The following is a 21,368-nucleotide window of genomic DNA, read 5'->3' on the forward strand; positions in this document are numbered from 1 at the left end:
CTAAGTATAAATATTTAAATAAATATCAAAATAATATAATAAAAAAATATATATTTAGGCCCTACATACAATGAAATATTTACACATAAATGTGCCATAATTTACTTTGTTTTTACCTTTATTTAATTTTTTGGCTCAACTAGCTCAGTGACTAGCTGCCTAAGGGTTTTTAAGGAGATATAGGGGAAGTCCATTAACTCACACACGCCTATGTACGGTGAAAAGGTGAGGATAGCCATAGTGTTAAAGTGTTTTTTCTTTGGTGAGGTGGCTTACTATGACAAATATGGAGGGCCAAAAATGGCTATCAGTATAGCTATCCACAAAAATCCAAATCAAGTCGAATATCATGGGCACTCAAAATAAGCCCAGACGTGCTTTATTTCAAAGAGATATAGTAGCTACATCATCTATACAACCAAGTAGAAACTTTCATTGAGATATTGCATCCATCTCTTGCATCTATTGACCACATTTAGAAGCTCCCTAAAGCATACCTTGCTAGGTGCATCATCCTATAAGTATTTCAAAAGATCGCATTAGGGGAGATGCCCTCCTCTTGAATATGATGAAAATAGCATAAAGCTTTCTCAACCAACCCCTTCTTAGCATATACATCTAGAACTACATTCCAAGAGACCGCATCTAGGAAGATGTCCTCATTCCATGTTTGCTAAAATAGCCTAGAGCAAGAAGCTCTACCCCTATTGGGCATATCTTACATTAATGCAATCTAAGACACGGCCTTGTGCATAAGAAACATGTCAAAGGCCTTTGTGCTTTGATATTAACTATGTAGCTCATTAAGAAAAGTGATTGTATGTCAAGAGACTCCCTCTTATTGCATCCTTTGTAAATTGGCTAGATCTCCCTTGCAAAACCCTACTAGGCAATAAGTGCATTTCAAGAGACCACCACTTGAGAGAATCCATCACTCTACATTTGCTAAAAATAGCCCAAATCCTACTCTCTTTTTTGTATTGGACATAGAAGCTTCAACCACTTCACCAAATCACAATTCGAAAAGTTATGCATTGCCCCATCATTGATGAGTGTACACACCTTGTCCCGATTAATGTAGCCATGCAAGTGGGCTAATTCATGCAGACCCGCTGGCTGCTTCCACATGTCCTACTTTTGTTTTGACATTTTCAGGGACGGAAACTCTTCTCCAAGGGGATAATAGTGTCAGGACAAGAGTCTTGCTGGCTAGCGGGCAAGGCCAAGGACGATCGCATGGGGACCCTCCCTAGGGCAAGGGCTAATATAACTGGGGTTTTTTTTTACCTCCGGGGGGGGGGGGGGGGCGCTAGGAGGAGTGCTTGTTGTCACCTCAAGAAGGATCCTTAAAGGCTCAAATTCATTTCATATAGCTTGTTTGATTTTAGTAAAAGCATTGCGTACATAATGACTATATTCATCACTCCCATGCATTTTCATAGCTGGAGGGACAATTGATCCCTCAAAATGTATTCTGCCTATAGAGGACTGGACAATGTTACTATACGTATAGGAGGCCAAATACTTCTCCCATTGGGTGAATTTATCTATTTTTGTTTCATAGATTTTTAAACAAATCAACTATTGTGAAATTTATAGTTTCAGTTTGGCCATTTGTTGAGGGGAATACGCTAAAGAGCTTTGTTTTCAAAATTTTAAATAATTCTCTCCAAAACTTATTGTTCATTCTAAGATTTCTATCCAAAACATTAGATGATGGTAGACCATGAAATGAAGAGGATTGCCATATGATGTGCTTTGATAGTCTTCTTGATAGGTATGAAGTGTCCATTATCTTGTATTCCCATGAAACAACTTTGGAAACCCAAGGATAAAATCAATGGTTATTTGTTTCCATGAACAATTAGAAATAAGGAGTACTGAAACCAAGTTGCTTCTAGTAAACTTTTGACATTGTCCTTTTTCATTGTGGGCCAGTAAAAGTATGTATGAATTGCATGTTTGATTCCCATGATGCCCAACATAAGGCAAAACATGTAAGTCAAAGGTAACCTTCTCCATTCAAGAGAGAGTAACACATAACATCTTTGAAATATGGATAAATAGCATATTCATTTGTCATAAATTTGAGATCATTGTGATAAGCTATAGATATTGCATTAGCACATGGTCTTTGTGATAGTGCATCAATCACTTGATGGAGATTGCTTGGTATGTGAACTATATGAAAAGTAAATTCCCAAAGAAATTATACCCATCTCATTTGTTGTCATTGAGCTTGATTTGCGTCATGAAATACTTGAGGCTTTGGTGACCGGTTTGTGTGATGAAGGGCATCCCAAGAAGATAGTGCTTTTATGTATTCAAAGCATATAAGACAACTGAAGGCTGTTTCTCATGAATGACAAGAGTCCTCTCTTCAAAGTGCAATTGATGACTCTCATATGTAATGGCATGCCCTTGTTGGAGTAGAGCTGCTCCAATGCAGCCACCACAAGCATCACAATGAAGTTCAAATGACTCAGAGAGGTCATGCAACACAAGCACCGGTTGAGATGTGAGCTTTTCTTTGAGCACAAAGAAAGCTTGTTTCTCTTTAGCATTCCATTTGATACTTGGCGTGCCAAGTGATGTTGATGTGTTTGTAACCTTAAGGTTTTAGGATCCATTTAAATGCCATCATTTGAGATAATATGACTTGAATATTGAATCTTTGCTAAGAAGAATTCACGCTTCTTATGATTCATGTAAAAATTATTGTCTTGTAATGCTTGTAACTACCTTGAGGTGCTCTTTGTGCTCTTCCAAGGATATTATGTCATCAAAGAATACTCCATGCAATCAGAACATCATCCTTGGTTTCACTCGAGAGGAATTGCTTCATAATACCAATTTTGCATGCTTTCTAAGTCTTTGGAGTCTGTCCTTTGGACCGGACTAGCCCGCCATCGACAGGTTGACTTTTAGAGGTACATAAAAACATGCCTAAACTTTGAAGATTCCACGAATTCTTCATCTCTGAACACAACATCAAATTTGCTGGGTAAAGTTGAAAACTTTGTCGGCACTGCCAAAAGTTTCATCATAAGAGAGGAACGTTATGCGGACCAAAAGTTAAATTTCTAACAGGTTGCCAACCTACCCTCAAGCACCACCCATATTATATTGAATCTACATACTTCGGTCAGGTCCCTCAACATCGAGTTGATGTCTCCCCTCCCTTCTAACAAAAGGAGTGTTCAAACTTGCGTGCAAGAGAGGTGGCCTTTATCGTCACTACCTTGCACTACGAGGCCACAAAGCTATGTTGGTGAGTGGACTACATGTTGTCAATTAAGAAATAAATGTTTTGCCACTGTCTTAGTCTCCCCCCCAGCACTATATGGCACGGGTGTGTTCAAATGGGATCAAGGGTGGACGTGAAAATGGCCAGACGCGTGCATTGTGTGCCGTACGATCGGACAACCCAAATTTACAAGATCACGCATTCCGAATTTACAAATTTACGCGCCTCGAATTTACAAAACTGTTTCGAATTTACAAATCGGTCCGCATTTACACATGTGGCATTGAAATGCCACATACTTCAGTGAACGCATGCGGGCGTGGTGGTTAGAGCACATGCATCCTACATAGGAGGTTGCGGGTTCGAGACTCAAGGTATTGGCCCAAATTTACTAACCGACCCGAATTTGCTTTTCGCCCCAAATTTACAAAAAGACATCTGTTGGCCCGAATGACCCTCACCGTTGATCCCATTTGAAAACTCCACCTCCACCTCTGTAGAGACTACTCGAATGCGCAAATCCCTGCTACTCTGCTCGATTGCATCAACTGCCGTGCAAGCATCCGCCATCGCTGCTTCCCTCTGCTGGCTACGCGCAACAGTTCTCTTTTCATTTCCTTCCAAGCTGCAGGTATCAGCTCAGATACCTCTCTTTTTCCGATTTTACAACAGCTTTCCCCGCCGCCTGCAACCATTCTCCGCCTTCGTTCCTCCCTTCCAGTGAAGGCATAAAGTTTTTTTTTTTTTCGATTTTGTGTCAGCCGGTATCCCCTAGCTCTCGAGCACCACCCAGAACTTGGCTATAAGGCGGATTCTCTTGAGGTTGAATAGTCTCTTCTCGGGGCGCCGCCCTTTGGCAATCTTTTTGGGCGCCATGGCGCTTCAGCTCTTCATGCTGCTGTCTCTATCGCGGAGGGCGCAGATTTGGTCATCATGCTATATTTGTAGCAGCTCCATGCAATGGCCACCTTGAGGTACCTGGGCCCCCTTCTAAGCGACATGCGTTCATGCCATTGTCCCCACTCCGCACTTTCAGCCATGGATTCCAACACTCAAGGCGTCTTTCCACAGTGGGCACGGCAGAAGCAAAGCATGACGAGCTTCAGTATCTGGATAATCTGCTTCGTAAAGGAATGCATGTGTCACGGGATCAGATATATAAGCTCCTCACAAGATGCACTAGTACGAAAGATCTCACACACATTCGCCGTGTACATACCCTCATGATTAGTGCCGGGCTTGATGAGTTGGGCAGCTTGGGAGACCGTCTCATCAGGCTCTTTGCATCAAGTAATGGATTTCTGGAAGCAGATTTAACATTCTGCAGAATCGGAAACTTGAGTGTCCATACATGGCAAGCCATATTGTCCTCACGTTCCATGCTTGGTGATAGCGTTGGGGCTTTCCACTTATATCAGTTGATGCAGCAAGAGAATTTGCAGCCAAATGAGTTCATATATTCTTGCATTTTAAAAGAATGTGCTAGTACAGGTGACTTGGCCCAGGGCAAACAAGTACATGAACACATATTAAGGCAAGCAGTTGTGATAGATGTGATTCTTGCAAGTGTGCTCATTGACATGTATGCCAAATGTGGAGAATTGACAGTAGCCATGGACATTTTTCATGCTATGCCAAATAAGAATGCAATTACCTGCAACATCATGCTGGCAGGCCTTGTCGAGAACAACCGTAATTCTTGTGCGTTTGAACTTTTTCAGGAAATTGTATGCCAGGGACTTGAGCTCTCCATAGCCACATTTTTGTGTATGCTAAAGGCGTGCATCAGCGTGGAATCCATATCAGAAGGCAACATCGTTCATGATCTTTGTGTCAAAGTGGGACTTGAGTGTGATGTGTCTATAGGAACTGCCCTGGTTGACATGTATGCCAAGTGCAAAAATGTAGAGGATGCAAACAAAGTCTTTGAAGCTTTACCTGACAAGAACACGGTGTCTTGGAATGCTTTGATTTCAGGATGCTCCCAACAAAGGCGTGAACATCAGGCTATTGAGCATTTCCTAAGAATGCAGGAGGATGGTGTCAAACCAGATGAGGTAACATTCTCTAGCATAGCAAGTTCTTGTGGCAATGTAGGAGCTGTGAAAGAGGGTCAGGGTGTCTATGATCAACTTATTAAAAGTGGTCTACACATGGATGTAGTAGTTGGAAACACACTTGTGGACATGTACGGTAAGTGGGGAAGGTTGAAGGACGCTCACAATGTGTTTGAAAGGTTATCGTGTAAAAACATTGTTACCTGGAACACATTGCTATCAGCTTACAATCAGCATGGGTTTAATGATTTTGTATTGAAGCTATTTGAAGGCATGCAGAGACAGGGTCTAAAGCCAGATAATGGTACCTTGTCTTGCATTCTGAGTGCATGCGCCTCTTTAAAAAACATAATTCTGGGTAGAACTGTACATAAGTATGCTATCCAACATGGAATATCTCATGCTCCTCTTGTCGGAAATTCGCTTGTTGACATGTATTCTGAATGTGGAAGCCTTGAGGATGCTTCCTTTGTGTTCAAGGGGTTAACTGAGAGGAATGTAGTGTCTTGGAATGCATTCATTAAAGGGAAACTTCTTGGTGGCCATATCCTCCAGGTGTGGGACCTTTTCTTGGAAATGTTGGAGAATGAAGCTGAGCCAAATGAAGTGTCCATTTTACATTTGTTAAAGTGCAGTGGGACTCTAGGAGATATTAGCAAGGGGATGCTGCTACATGTTTGGGTGCTGAATCATGAGCTTCAAATGGATGTGGCTATGAGCAGCATGCTAGTGGACATGTATATGAAATGTAGGGCTTTGGAGGAAGCTCGCAACATCTTTGACTCTATGAAGTTCCGTGACGTAGTTTCTTGGGGCATCTTGATTACTGGATATGCCCACTATGACCATGGTTCCAGTGCTGTGGAACTGTTTTGCGAGATGCAAAAACAAGGCTTGGGGCTAAACCCCATCTTGCTTTTAAGTGTCTTGAAAGCATGTAGCAACACTCGAGATGTACATTTTGGCAGGATGGTACATGAAGAACTATTGGCTAGGAACCTTGAACTTACTCCCTCCGTGACGAATAGTCTTGTTGCCATGTATGCGAAATGTGAGGCCTTAGAGGATGCGAGTGCTGTGTTCAAAAGACTCTCAAGGCGAGATTTGGTGACGTGGAATGCGATGATTGCTGGGTATGCACAGAAAGGGTCCAGTGAGTGTGCATTTGACTTCTTCAAAGATTTGCTTCTTGAGGATTTGATTCCAAATGAAGTAACTTTTTCTTGCATTTTAAATGTATGTGCGTCTAAAGAGTACTTAGAGCATGGCAGGCTCATTCACAGCCAGGTTTGTGAAAGTGATTATTATCTAGATACAATTGTTGGGAATACACTGGTGAATATGTATTGCAAGTCTGGAGCTTTAGACGATGCTCGTGTGATCTTGGATCAAGTAACTTACAAAGATGTAGTGGCATGGAATACAATGTTGGATGGATACGTTGATCAGGGATGTGCTTCTCTTGCCATTGACCTATATGGACAAATGCAGGAGAAGGATGTCCGTCCAGACAAAGTAACTTTTACAAGTCTGCTGAGAGCTTGTAGCAGCAGTGGACAGCTGGAACAAGGAATTAGAGTGCATGAAGAGCTTGTAGGTAGTGGGATTGCCTTGGATTCTGTTATTGGCAACTCTCTTGTGGACATGTATATAAAGTGTGGGAGTGTGCGGATGGCCATGGCAGTGTTTGCCAATCTGCATGCACGTGATACAGTTTCTTTTAACACGATTATCTCTGGTTGTGTGCAGCATGAGCAGGCTTTTTCTGCCCTCCAATGCTTTGAGGAAATGCAGCGGGATGGGATTGAGCCTGATGAAGTAACATTCCTTTTTACAATTAAAGCAAGTGGAAGTATAGGAGCGGTAAGATATGGAAGATGGATGCATGACCAAGTATTAAGGCAAGGACTTGATTCCAATCAAACATTAGGAAATACACTTATCAGTATGTATTTTATGTGTGGTAGTTTGGCTGAGGCCACCAAGTCATTTCTAACTTTACCAAATCAAAGCGTTGTCTCGTGGAGTGCACTAATATCAGGATACTCTGAGCATGGAAGTTTTTTGCAAGCCAGACAATGTCTAAAACAGATGCAGGGGTGGGGTTTCAAGCCGGTCGATATGACGTTTACAAGCATGCTAGCTGCCTGTAGTCAGGAAGGAAAACTTGAAGAAGGTAATGATTTATTTGAATCCATGAAAGAGCATTTTGGCATTCAGCCAAGTTTGGAGCATTACAATTGCATGCTTCAACTTCTTGGCTGTGCAGGGCATCTGAAGGAGGCGGAGTATGTGCTTAAAACAATGCCGTTAGCAGCTGACATTTGTAGCTGGACGACCTTGTTAATTGCTTGCCGATCCTTTGGTGAGGTACAGTTGGGAAGAAAATGCAATGGGCGGATGCATGAGATCATTGTTGCAGACCCCAGTCTTGAGTTGGTTACACCAAAGCATGATTCAGATTTTTTACAAGATGATAGTCTAGGAAGTGTCTAGAAATTTAAATCTCCTGACTTTACGTCTGCAAAAATTAGGATGTTGTTTCAGCATTTCATGGCCGTAAACAGCCTGCAAGGTACATATCTATGTCAATGTACAGATTGCTTACATCTGAAGTTACTTCTTAGGCTAGTTGTAAAAAGTGAGTCATTATGGTGCCATCTTTCCTCATTAGCTTTGTTTTGTCTTAACCTTCTGCTACTGAAGTCAGGTATTTGAATTTTGGACTGCTAAACGAAGATAAGGTGGCTGTGTTGTGCAAGATTGGGGTCTGATCAAATGGGTGACTGCTGCGTTGTGCAAGATTGGGGTCTGATCATATGGGTGACTTACTTGTAGGTATGGCAATTTACTGTTGATAGCTTTGTTTCCCTTCTATCGGAGGCAACAAAAATACTATTTATTTTTCTATGGTTCTCATCCCAACTCGGGGATTATATTTCTCGCAGATTGGTGTGTAAACTTTCAGCTTGCATTGTTGACTCCATCATCCGTTGCAAAGTAGCTTGCGGATACACTTCATGCCTCTACAAAGTTCGGGTAAAAGTCCTTTTGCGAACTTCATTCTTCATTAGAAAGGTTTAAGAATGGAGCCACCTTGGAAATAGGGAACCAATACTTGTTCACGTAATCCATGACTCGCTCGTGCTTCCTTTGGGAAAACTGATCCCACTCTTCTCTGATGCCTTCCTCAAAGTATAGAGGAAAAAAGTTATCGAAAAACTAAGCTTTGAATTGGGTCCAAGTCTTTTCTTGAGTTCCTTGTAAAGCTTTGGTAAACCACCAAGGACTCGCAGTCCCGTTGAGGACATGCCTTATCTTTGACTCTTCTAAGAAATTGCCGTCAGCAAAGGCAACTTGAGATTGTCGAGTGAGAGATCCTTTGGTATATCTTTGCTTCCATCAAGAGTATCAAACTTTTGACTGGACTATTCTCTGGTCTAAAGACCTTCATATTCTTCATGGAATGGCGGGATTTCTTGGCTATGGTTTTGGACTTGGGTGTTAATGGGTATTCTGAAAGAGGAGTGATGCGAATCTGTGGATGATAGAAAAAGTTCTTTTAGGCTCTTCTAAATAGAATTCAGCTCACTCGTGAGTTCTGAAGGATCTCGAGCATCTGCTCCTCCAATTCTCTAGGTTCTTGAGTATCTTGCTTTTGTCGACTTCTTGCAAAGAGATTTTTTTTTTCAGCTTTGCGAGCTTTCCTTGCAAGTCTTGAAGCTCCTCGTGCGCGCTTCTGTCTTGACGTGTCATGGCTGCTTCGTGTATCTTTCATAGTCGTCGTCCTTCGTAGAGAAAGAGAGGAGACGTTGCTCTAATACTACTGTCACAGATGGGAGCGTCTAACAATATGAAATCAAAATCAGCGCTTCAACTTGCAACAGATTTCAGCCTTGGGCGTTTTTGGACAGCAGTCAGAAGGTTGCAGATTTCAGCCCTTAGGTCAGTGTCGCCATTCCCGTCGTCGTCATCGACATAGCCTCGAGTTGCATCAGTACATGCATCATCATTGTACCCATTTGTGCAATCATAAGTAGACCACTCTCGCCGACGAGAGTGGGGCCTTCGGAGGAGGGTTTTACGTCGTCTCTGGTGTCGTATCTCTCTTCTCTCTATCTCGCAGTCTCATACACTTGCACGCACAGTGTCCACTCACTTTTTTCGTAATCACAGCACTCTCCATTAAGAACGGAAGGCTCTCTCTTCCATAAGAACTAAAAGGAACCTTGAGCAAATATGGATCACTCATCTTGAGAAAGTACAACATTCATTCCGCTGCACCTTACAGTTGACCTAGGAGTACGAACGAGATGTAAGCACCGCTTGGAACCATCTTCGGATGACCAAGGGTGACACTTTGGACGCATATTGCGAGAGGTTTTGGAATTCTTTTCCGACCTCTCCGATTAAGAAGGTCACTTGTAAAGAACAAATTGAGCGGTTTTGTTGCGGACTCCCTACAGAGATCCGAGATTACTGCATTGAACAAAAGTCCGAGTCTTTACAATAACTAATGGGACATGCTAAGAGGGGATTCTCTATACATTAGGGTAATTTGACCTACCCCACTGATGACATTTTGACTCAGAAGACCAGACATACCTCGACCAACGACAATAGAAGAAGAACAACTCCAAGAAAAAGAAAGATGCACGACCCCGATTGATTGTGGAACAGAGAGCCGACTATCTCAAAGAGGGGAAGTGTTTTGGTTGCGGGGAACAAGGGCACATTTCCGCAAAGTGCCCTAAAAAGGCACAACGAGGACAATCTAAAGAAAGGCCTGAGAGTTCGAGAGCAGCGGAAGAGCGTGGCAGAAAAGGCAAGATGAAAGCAGGACTGGTACCAAATTGCATCGGAACCGACCCAAACCAGATGGATGAAAGTACGAAACTTTGCTGCGCATGGGGCAACGTAAAAGATCAGGAAGCCCTTATTTTCTTTGATGGAGGAGCCAAGGCCAACTTAATTTCACTTGAATTGGCGGCTCGACTTGAGATGACGCCCGAAAGGATGGGGCCACTGGGGGAGGCAGTTCTAGCGGCGCTCGGACGGATGCAACCATTACACTTGTCATTGGCAAACTTTGTTTGCATTGTCAGGGGTATTTAGGGCACGAGAACTTTTACATCATGCCTTTGGAAGGGTGCGACATCCTCCTAGGAATCCCTTGGTACCACAAGAACAACTTCGTGGTCGACTATCAGGCTAAGAAAGCGACTTTGATAAATGAAAAGGGCAAGAAAATTGTACTCGATGTAAAATCAAAGGGAGAGTCTATCCCTATTGTATCGGTTTTGGCCATTTCAAAAGTAATGAAATCCAGTCTTTTTGTTTACTAGATCTATTCAAAAGAATTGAATGATGAACAATGAATGAACATGTCTGAATTGGACAAATGTAAGGTGTAGCGGAAGTGAATGTTGAACTTTGCTCAAGATGAGTGCTCCGAACTGTGCTCAAGGTTCCTTTTACTTACGGAAGGGAGAGCCTTCCGTTCCTTTAGTGAGAGAGTGCAATGGACACAAACAAAGTGGTGAATACTGTGAATGAAGGTGCTAAGACTGAGAGATAGAGAGAGAAGAATACGACACTAGAATGTTGTTAAAACCCTCCTCCGAAGGCCCCACTCTCTATGGCGAGAGCGGTCTACTATTGATTGCACAAATCCCTAGAATGCTTTGGACTTGCCGGCGATGAGGACGACAACGAGACGGGCTGAAATCTGAAAACGTTAATGGCTGAAATCTGCAAATCTTTATCTGTTGAATTCTGACTCTATGTCGATGTCGATGTCGATGGCGACGATGGTGACGACGACGCGCTGAAAACGCATATGCTGAAATCTGCGTTTTTTGGGCTGAAACTGCAAACTACGTTGGATCTGACCGTGCGGCGAGGATCTGCCGTGGGAAGGTGAGATCTGCGAGGTTTGGGACTTCTTCTATGATGTCTGACGGTTGAAAACTGAAAACACTGATGCTTCTTGGTGTTCCGTCGTGGTGAATCTGCAAAACGCTATGCTGATGCAAAAACGCTAGGGTTGAATTTTGTCTGCTGTGGAAAATCTGCTAATGCTAGGGTTGATATGCTATATCTTGTTGCTGCTGGGGCTGATGTGCTATGCAAAAACGCCAGGCTGTTGGTTCTGTGTGAAAACGCTAGGCTTGCATCATGCAAAAACGCTAGGTCTTCAGTTGGGGGGTCTTGCTTGAGAAGGTACACTATGGATGTCCGGTCCTTGCTGTCTCTTATGCCCAAAAGTGCTAGCGCTAGGTTTTCTTATATACTTGCTCTACTAATTTGCCCTATCCAGTTCCCAACAAAAGTCACTTAAAATAATAAGTGAAAAATGTCAAAAATAGGAAAAATAGGTCTATGCACTGTAAAAATGCTCCTGATGGGTTCTGGTGGAAATCTGATGATCATGCTATGTGCAACCAGAGGATATGCATCTACTCTAAGTGTCTGGACATGCACGGTCTGCGAACACACTCACAAAAGTGCCAGATCACTTCCTGTTGACTGGATATTATATGTTGAGTCTGAATATTGGTTGGTTTGAAATTGGGATGCTGCTTTGAATATTGTTAACTCTAAATATTACTGACTCTGAATATTGCTGAGTCTGATATTTGGTCAGTCAAATATTTGTTGACTCTGATTATTATTGAGTCGGATTTTGCTAGGTCGGATTTTGCTGACTCTGATATTTTATGCCAAGAACATTTTTGGGTTGGACAGTTATAACCATCAGTTAGCACTTGTATTGGGACGAGTTCTGAGTAGGGGAATGCAAGAGAATCTTTAGCCATGGTGTTCTTTGCTCTGTCTAATCTTTTCTCTGTGTTCTGTTTGTTGACTCTGAAGTTATCTGATTGTGTCTTTTGGTGAGTCTGATTATGGAGTGAGTGTTTATTCTCTGTTTGAGAGCATGTATGAGAGAGAGATTCTTGTGTTGTTTGAACCCCAACACATTTGGCGTGTTTACAACTTTGTTAGGGTTTGGTCGAAACTCTCTGTGTCAGCATTGCTGCGGGTATCTTTGTTTCATTAACTGATGATGTATGTCAAAGCGACCAACTCTGATTTTTTCATTTTTCCCGCTGGGCCATTGAAGGTTTCACTAGCACATTTGGTGAACCTATTGCAATTGTTTGTGTGTTATGTCTGACATTCTTGTCTTGTTGATTACCTACTGTAATGGTATGTTTGTTGGGTCTGATTACCTTCTGTGTTAGCATTCGAGGTTGGTGTTTGTGTTTCACAAGAGTAATGATGCTATGAAAGAACCTATCCCGAAGGAGAAATTGTTAGACTGAGGCGGAAATTCAAGAGCAGTAGATCATGTTTGATTAGGAGCATTGCTGCAGATTCAAAATTCAGATTTTCCTGCTATAAGTGCTGCAAATTCAAGTTGCATAGATTCATCAAGGTGTTGCAGATTCAGGTTGCATACATTCAACAAGGTGCTGTACATTCAGGTTGCACAAATTCAGACTGTGCAAAATGGCAAAAATTTGGATGATTTTGCAGAGACAAAAGCACAATTTCTTGAAATCAGACATAGAAATTTGATGCTGAATGTGATGTTGATAATCAGACATAGAAATTTGATGCTGAATGTGATGTTGATAATCAGATCTGTCAAAGCAAATAAATTCAAGAATGGTATCTTTTACTGAATCTTTCCAAACATATAAATACATCACTAAACTAAAATATCCCAATCAATTTAAACAACCAATTAAATGGACTATGCAGATCCCGGTACAGCATCCGTGGCTCTTCGTATAACGAATTTAATGGGTCTCAGATTGGTGTGGTGCACCGATCTTGAGGGCTAAACATGATTGTTGTATTTTAATGAAGTGAATGTTATGGGGGGTAAAAGAAAGAAAGAGAAATGTGAGGTTTGCATGAGTAAGAAGCATGAGGTGGATGATTGTCCGTGTGTCGTTGATGAGTGCTCAAAGAGAGATGCTTGTAGGAAGTGGTGCATGGTGGATTTGTGCACAAAACTTCATAACATTAGCCGCAAATTGCAAAAGGCAACTTCCTATAACAAAATGGAAAGAGCCTTAGAGAAGCTAGATGATTTTGAAGATGTCTTGCAGAATGCATATGAATGGCTAGATGATCATAAAGGGGATAGGCGAAAATCATGTTCTAGTAGAAAGAAGGTTTTCAAGTTGCAGAAAGCATGTGAGAAGCTGAGGGATGCATATGAGAATGAGTTTGAAGGGGATTCGAGTGATGATGATGATGATGGATGGATGGAAGATGGGTCGTGTAATCCACCAAGTAGGGATACCAAAGATGGAGGAGAAGGAGGTGCAAAAGGAGGTTGGCCAAAAGAGCTTAGAAGAGCCCCTAGATACCCCCAACCTACCACTAGAGTATACCCATGGAGTGGAAGAAGAAGATCCATTGCTTAAAATTATGTTGTTTGTATATGGAAAATATTGTTACCCTATTTGTGGGGAGAAGCATGTCATACGTAACCATGATGTTGTTCATGTTATTCAAAGCCCACTTGAAGAGGTGGATAGTGAGATAAATGCAATGGAGGTATTGCTGGAAATCAGATTTTCTGAAATCAAATTTGCTGAGGAGGAATTTCCGAAAACCATATCAGTTCAGGAGGAGTCTCCACCAAAAAGATCCCTGCAGGAGAAAGTGTTGAAAAAAGGTGCTGAAGGAACATTGAAGGAGTTTACAGATGCTGATTTTGATGCTCATCAAATTCAGACAAAAAATCAGACCATTATGCCAAATGTTGCGGATGATCAAGCGAATCAGAATTTTGGTTTTGAATGTTTTGAAGGACAGATTTTGATGTCAAGGGTCGATATCAAGCAAAGATATGCTTCAGTTGCAGAGATTTGGAAGAAGCAGATTGATTGTTGTTCCAATCTAAATAGGGATGAATCAAAAAAAGGTCTCACAGATCACATTGAGCATGAGGAATGGCAAGAGCAAGTCTTTGAGGAGTATAAAATAGGTTCAACAGGTTTTTTGGAGCATGCAATGATGGTTGAAATGCAGAATGATGAAATTTCAATGGATATGCATTCTGAAATTGATGTGGGATAAGCTGTTCTCAATCCAAACATACTTTTATTGGAGGATGTTTATTTTACAGCTGATGATGTAGTAGAAGTGGATTCTTACAGAGTGGATTGTCAGATTTGGATGGCAAAATATCAGAATTCAAATTTTCATGTGTTCCAGATTTTGGAGTTGCTAATTTTTAGAAGAGGAATGTGCTACAGAGTGCATAATGATCAAAATTTATTGTTTGCGGATCTGATTTCAACTCAACAGGAATTGCAGGCGGAATTGACAAATGGATTCAGTGGAATGTGCTTTACTGAGGAGGATAATCAGATTTTGAAAATACAAGATTGGATAAATTTCATTGGAAGTGCGGATAATCTGCAATGCGGATTATCAGCAGTGCAATGGATTTGTCAAATATCTGCAGAGCAGTATTTTCTAGAGGGAATGTCAATTGATGTGCATAAACAGGTGGTGGATGTGAAAAAACAGGTTGCGGATATGGGAGAATTGATGGTGGATAATCAGAATGTGGAATTTCAGGAGTTGTTTTCCAGATCTGATTTGGAGGAATGGTTTTTACAGTTAAAGTGTCCATGTTAATGTTGATTTTGATGGTTTTGCAAGTTTTTAGCAAGGAGGATGATCTGATGGAGCTTATGAGGAGTTTTTTCAACAAGGAGGATGATCTGATGGAGTTTATATGGTCTTTTTCTATCAAAGCAAAATTATTTTTGCCTACAAATCATCTTTGGAGTAGAGGACTTCTCATTGAATTTTGGTTCCATAAGTTCATTTTGTATGATCTGATTTGAAAAATTTGGAGTTGGAAAATTTTCAATGGAATGATAGAAAGTTCACAATGCAAAAAGGAAGCAATACATCAGATCCATCAACAATGGAAAGTCAATCAATTGCAGTAGTGGGTATCTCAAAAATCTACAGCAGAGCATTTTGTAAATGGAAAGACAGTGGATACTCAGAATTTTAAAGAGGATATTCATGATTTGGTGCCTAGATTGCAAAAACCTGATTTTCAGAGTCAGATTCTCATGTTTAAAAGGTTGCAAAGGCTGAATGTGCGAATGTTTACTTCATGCTCTTGGGGAATGGACATACTTATTCAGTTTTGGTTTCATAAGTTCATTTTCTATAAACTCTCATGTGATATAATCCTTTGGGGAATGTTTGGGCGATGTTTAGTTTCTATCTATGATGTATTTTGTGTACCTTGGTCTAAGTACCAGGCACTACACTTTGCTTCATATGAAGATCCTAGCATTGAGTTTGTCATAGTGCTCTATGGTGTATTTGTATATCTTGGATTACGTTCCAGGCACTATACTTTATGCTATGTAGTAACTAGGGATTTTTGGGAAAATAGGATAAGGCATTTGACTTTGATCAAGGGATGTGTGGATCTGGGTTGGATTTCTACAAAATCCACCACCGGGACATGCCATGTGTTGACTTGATATTATATGTTGAGTCTGAATATTGGTTGGTCTGAGTAGGGGAATGCAAGAGAAGCTTTAGCCATGGTGTTCTTTGCTCTGTGTGATCTTTTCTCTGTGTTCTATTTGTTGCTGACTCTGAAGTTATCTGACTGTGTCTTTTGCTGAGTCTGATTATGGAGTGAGTGTTTATTCTCTGTTTGAGAGAATGTATGAGAGAGAGATTCTTGTGTTGTTTGAACCCCAACACTTCCTAAGGAACTGAACTGAACTGAACCCATGTCATGAAGTAGCTTGTCCACATACACATAGGGTTAGATGTGCACGTGACATCCCCTCATTTTCAAAGTGAGGTACTGGTACTGAATTGTATGGCTTCGAGGGAGATCGCCAACAATGTCTGGAATCTTAGAAAGGGCTCTTCGCTGGCCCACTTTGATGCATGGGTCATGCGATACTTGAACTTCATAAAGGTCTGTATCGCTTGCTTCTTTGGGCAGCGCCGGAAGCGACACAGTCATCTGTGGCTCCTTCAATGCTTCAACTTCTCCTATAGTCATGCGTTTATTTTCTTCAAGAATCCCTAAGGATGAAAATTCCTGAAACCACTTCCAACACAAAAACATGAACATACCCATTCCATGTAAAGTGACTGGAAAAACTATAGTCTTCTTTAAAGACTGTGCATGCAAGTTAGATGAACTTAGAGACGGAGTGCCAAACTGTTCATCAAACATGCGCAAACAATGGGGTCGAATCTTGACTTTGTGATCTAAATCAATCAACTGTGGCAAAACAGAATGGAAATGCCTATGCTTAATGCTCAATCTTTCTTGTGCTCTTTCGAATACTGTGTCATGCCAAGAAAGAGACATAGAATGTGAATTCCTTGGGTGCAAACATTTCGTCTTTTCATGAGTAATCCACATACATTCGTGCTCATTTATGAGTGAATCGTGCTCAGCGTACAATATGTCATGCCTATGAAAAGGGATTACATAAGGACGGTGACTAAAATACAGGAAAGCATCACGAATGAAACACTCAAACAATGCGTGCTGACTAATCATTTGTACACATAATACTTCCTGTGGGGGTTCTTTGGACCTCGACTCGAGAGCCAAGATCGGTTCTTCGTGATTGATCGAATCTGCAATAAGGTTAGCTTCACTAGACAAAGTATCAACTAAACCATCATCCTTGTGAACAATCACATCATCTTCCTGCAAATCATCATGCTTGTGAGAAATCAAATCTTGATCATGCAAATCATCATGCTTATCCTTATCAAGCAAATCATGTGTGTCATGCTTTGGAAAAGAAGAGACTGAGAGAGTCTCCTTCGCCAGATTCTTTTCAATCTTTGCTTGCACATTAGAAATGAGAGATGAAGAATGAACAACTTGCTCTCCACGAATGATAAAGGGAGAGTCACTTTTGGCATTGAAAGTGAACAGATTTTCCGCTCAATCAATGAGAGGGTTATGCTCACGAAACCATCGAATGCCCAAAAGCATATCACATCCTGAAAGAGGAGAGACTACAAATTTTCTATGGAAGGACACTTGTGTTGAACAATGAACAAAACATCAAGGCACTCTTGCGTAATGAGAGAGTCCATACCGGGAGAGAAGCTTGACACCTCGAAAGGAGATGTCTTGCGAACCTTCAAGCGGGCTCTTTCGACAAGAGAGTCACTAATCAAATCATGCATACTGCCTGGGTTAAACAATATGACAAAACGCTAACCCTTCACATGACCATAACAATTAATGAGAGACATCAATGGGAGGATCATGAGAGACTTGGGTCACACTCGTGTTCTCATTTATTGCATCGACATAAGAAGTGGGTTTTGTGGCTTCTTTAGATTCATTAGATTCAAGCTTAGGACATGTTCTTTTTATGTGACCCTTGATGTGACAATGAAAACAACGATATTCCTTAGAATAAATGCTTTGTTCTTCCGACGTGATGTATTCTCCTAAAATGCCTTGTTCTGCCTTTTCATTTGGAGTGAGCTTAGGTTTATCAATCGTGTTAGCTTTACCCTTAGGTTCATTTGGAGAGTTCTCTTTTGAGAGACTATTGGAAGATTGGTTAGAAGAGTTACCGTTCTTACCATTCTTACCGTTCTGAGGAGTCTGAGTGGTACTTGTAGAAGTCTTGTTTTCCTTAGGCTTTCCCTTGTTGTGCTTCATCTCCTGTGCGAGAGCAATTGCTACCGCCTTGTTGAGATCGATTGGATCAAGGACTTCGACATCAAACTTGATATAGTCGTTCAACCCGAAATTGAAAGCCTCTTTGTGCTCATCATCCGATTTGCGTAATTGGGTGCTGAGCTGCAAAACACGATTAGAGAAAAACATAACTGGCATACCATTTTGCTTGAGACTGCGCCAATCGTCTTTCAACCGTGCTAGGTACTGTGGTGGCATAAACCGCGCCTTGAGCTTGTCTTGGAAGTTGGCCCAATTGAAAGAAAGGGGTTCACCATCCTCGGCTTCCTCTAGGTGCGCGGTCAACTGTGACTCTTGCCATGCGTGGTACCAATTAATGGCATCACCGACAAGGTACATAGTAGCCGTCAAAACCTTGCTATTTCCTGTCTTCTTAGTTGTCACAAAATAAGCATTAAATTGATGCAACCAAGAATGAATAATCGTAGTATCCATCTTACCATCATACTTACTGAACGTGATCTTCTCTGTGACGGGGTTGTTGGAGTCCGAATCTCGGCTTGCACGACTTTATGAACTACCAATATCTTTGTCTGGCTCAGACTTCGAGGTGAGAACCTGTCGAACCAATTTTTGCATGCGTAGTTCTCTCTGTGTCTCACGCTCTACCTGTCTTTCTTCGGTTTCCAAGCGCGCTTGCTCATGCTCACGCTCCAAGGTTTCTTGTCTGTTTTGGCGTTCACGCTCCAAGGCTTCCTGTCGTTCTGCTTTTCTTTCTAGTTGTGCCATCACAACATAATTCGCTTCTTGTTGTTGTGCCATCATATCCATCATCAACTTGATCAAAGCCTCCATAGAATTTGGTGCAAACCGTGGCGTTGATGGGGAAGAGGGAGGGTCAGAAAAACCTCCTGGTCGGGAAAATTCTTCTTCGCCTTCTTCATGCTCATCACCTTCATGCAAAGTATCCATTCCGTTTCGGGTGATGACCATACACTGAGATCTTTGGTTCTTAAGTTCACGAGGAACTTGGGTTCTTGTGGGTCTTGCGTTCTTGGGTTCTTGAGGTTCTTGAGTTCTTGAGGTTCTTCTTTCGCTTGCAATCCGTGTTAGAGAAGGATCTTCTCTTCACCCAAGTTCTTCTCATTTCCGTGAACGCACCTCTTGGCGGCCTTGCGCTCACACCAAGGTTGTTGTTTTCCACCTAACATCGATTGGCCGGCCGCTAAGTGCACGGTCCGCTCTCAATGAGTGAAAAGAGTAACAAGGGGAGGCTGGACAACCCCTTCTTTCTTGGGTTTCCTATCACTCTTTAAAACAATAAGGAATCACGCCCAAGAGGACTTGTGTTACGTGCGACCACAACAAGCAAAAAAAGTTTCTTGTGGTTCTTTCCTTGAGTGATACAAAACAATGCCAAAGCTCTAATACCAATGTAAGGTGCAGCGGAAGTGAATGTTGAACTTTGCTCAAGATGAGTGCTCCGAACTGTGCTCAAGGTTCCTTTTACTTATGGAAGGGAGAGCCTTTTGTTCCTTTAGTGAGAGAGCAATGGACGCAAACAAAGTGGTGAACACTGTGAATGAAGGTGCTGAGATTGAGAGATTGAGAGAGAAGAATAGGACACCAAAATGTTGTCAAAACCCTCCTCCGAAGGCCCCACTCTCTATGGCGAGAGCGGTCTACTATTGATTGCACAAATCTCTACAATGCTTTGGACTTGCCGACGATGTTGATGACGATGAGGACGACCACGAGACGAACTGAAATTTGAAAACGCTAATGGCTGAAATTTGCAAATCTTTATCTGCTAAATTGTGACTCTATGTCGATGACGATGTTGATGGCAACGATATGACGACGATGCGCTGAAAACACAGATGCTAAAATCTGTGTTTTCCAGGCTGAAACTGCAAACTACGCTGAATTTGACCATGCGGCGACGATCTGTTGCGGGAAAGTGAGATCTACAAGGTTCGGGACTCCTTCTACGATGTCTGACTGCTGAAAATTGAAAACGCTGATGCTTCTTGGTGTTCCGTTGCGGTGAATCTGCAAAATGCTATGCTGATGCAAAAACCTTAGGGCTGAATTCTCTCTGTTGTGGGAAATTTGCTAACACTAGGGCTGATCTGCTGTCTTGCTGCCGCCGGGGCTGATCGGATGTGCAAAAATGCCAGGCTGCTGGTTCTGTGTGAAAACGCTAGGCTTGCATCATGCAAAAACGCTAGGTCTTCAGTTGGGGGGTCTTGCTTGAGAAGGTGCACTGTGGATGTCCGGTCCCTGCTGCCTCTTCTGCCCAAAAGTGCTAGCGCTAGGTTTTCTTATATACTTGCTCTGCTAATTTTCCCTACCCAGTTCCCAACAAAAGTCACTTAAAAATAATAACTGAAAAATGTCAAAAATAGGGAAAATAGGTCTTTGCACTATAAAATTGCTCGTGATGGGTTCTGATGGAAATCTGATGATCATGTTGTGCGCAACTAAAGGATATGCATCTACTCTAAGTGTCTGGACATGCACGGTCTGCGAACAGAGTCACAAACGTGCCAGATCACTTCCTAAGCTAACTGAACTGAACTGAACCAAGTCGAACCCATGTCATGAAGTAGCTTGTCCACGTACACATAGGGTTAGATGTGCACGTGACAACAAAGAATGACAAGAATTTCTGCAAACAGATGTTGACTTTTTCTCAGAAGGCCTACCAGGCGAGTTACCTCCATCTCGCCCTGAGGACCACACTATTGATGCGATCCTTGGAGCCACACCACCAAACCGGCCACCTTATCGTGTTAGGCGAGCCCCAAAATGAAGAAATCATGAACCAAGTGAAAGACCTTCTTGAAAAAGGTCTCATCCAGCCTATTATTTCACCTTACTGTTCTCCGATTTTACTAGTACTAAAGAAAGGGATCGTGGAGAATGTGCATTGACTATAGAGCTCTCAATAAAATCACCATCAAGAACAGATTCCCGATTCCAAGGATCGATGATATTCTTGACCGACTTCAAGGATTCTCTTGTTTCAGCAGGATCGATTTGAAAAGCGGATATCATCAAATCAGAATCGCTTCGGGAGATGTCTACAAGATAGCCTTTCGAACAAGCTTTGGTTTATACGAATTTTTGGTGATGCCTTTTGGAATTACCAATGCTCCAGCAACCTTCAACCGTATGATGGATAGGATTTTCCGAGAGCATCGATCTTTTGTGGGCACTTTCTTTGATGATATATAGTTTTCTCCAAGAATGAGGCAGAGCACCGACACCATCTGCTACAGGTCTTTCAAGCATTGCGTGATCATTGTTTGGTCATTAATGCCAAAAAGAGCGAGCTTTTCTTGCCGGAGATACATTTCTTGGG

General features: G+C 41.9%; 1 protein-coding gene and 1 pseudogene across 3 annotated transcripts; both read left to right on the forward strand.

The window, feature by feature from the left end:
* The first annotated feature begins 3,721 nt into the window (after positions 1-3,721).
* On the forward strand, positions 3,722-8,766 carry LOC147420847 (pentatricopeptide repeat-containing protein At5g27110-like). Of its 3 annotated transcripts, none has more exons than XR_015186963.1 (2): positions 3,722-8,142; positions 8,253-8,766. XR_015186963.1 is itself a non-coding variant. In XM_086504367.1 (2 exons), the coding sequence occupies exons 1-2, from the start codon at positions 4,255-4,257 to the stop codon at positions 7,798-7,800; spliced, it is 3,453 nt and encodes a 1,150-aa protein (XP_086360493.1). In that variant the 5' UTR covers positions 3,722-4,254; the 3' UTR covers positions 7,801-8,766. The 3 variants fall into 3 exon arrangements, 2 of the variants coding, with proteins under 2 accessions (XP_086360493.1, XP_086360492.1); XM_086504367.1 differs by having other exon boundaries at positions 3,722-7,480; positions 7,574-8,766; XM_086504366.1 differs by having other exon boundaries at positions 3,722-3,878; positions 4,009-8,766.
* A 4,610-nt stretch (positions 8,767-13,376) lies between these two features.
* LOC147420848 (uncharacterized) lies at positions 13,377-14,851 on the forward strand (annotated as a pseudogene).
* The last annotated feature ends 6,517 nt before the right edge of the window (positions 14,852-21,368 follow it).

The sequence above is a fragment of the Adiantum capillus-veneris genome, chromosome 28 (genome assembly GCF_014529385.1).
Source record: "Adiantum capillus-veneris isolate H3 chromosome 28, ASM1452938v2, whole genome shotgun sequence".
In the NCBI taxonomy this organism is placed as follows: Eukaryota; Viridiplantae; Streptophyta; class Polypodiopsida; order Polypodiales; family Pteridaceae; genus Adiantum; species Adiantum capillus-veneris.

Bases quoted from the DNA above. Each gene is read 5' to 3' on its own strand.
- LOC147420847 (XM_086504366.1), top strand. From the start codon at position 4,255: ATGCCATTGTCCCCACTCCGCACTTTCAGCCATGGATTCCAACACTCA.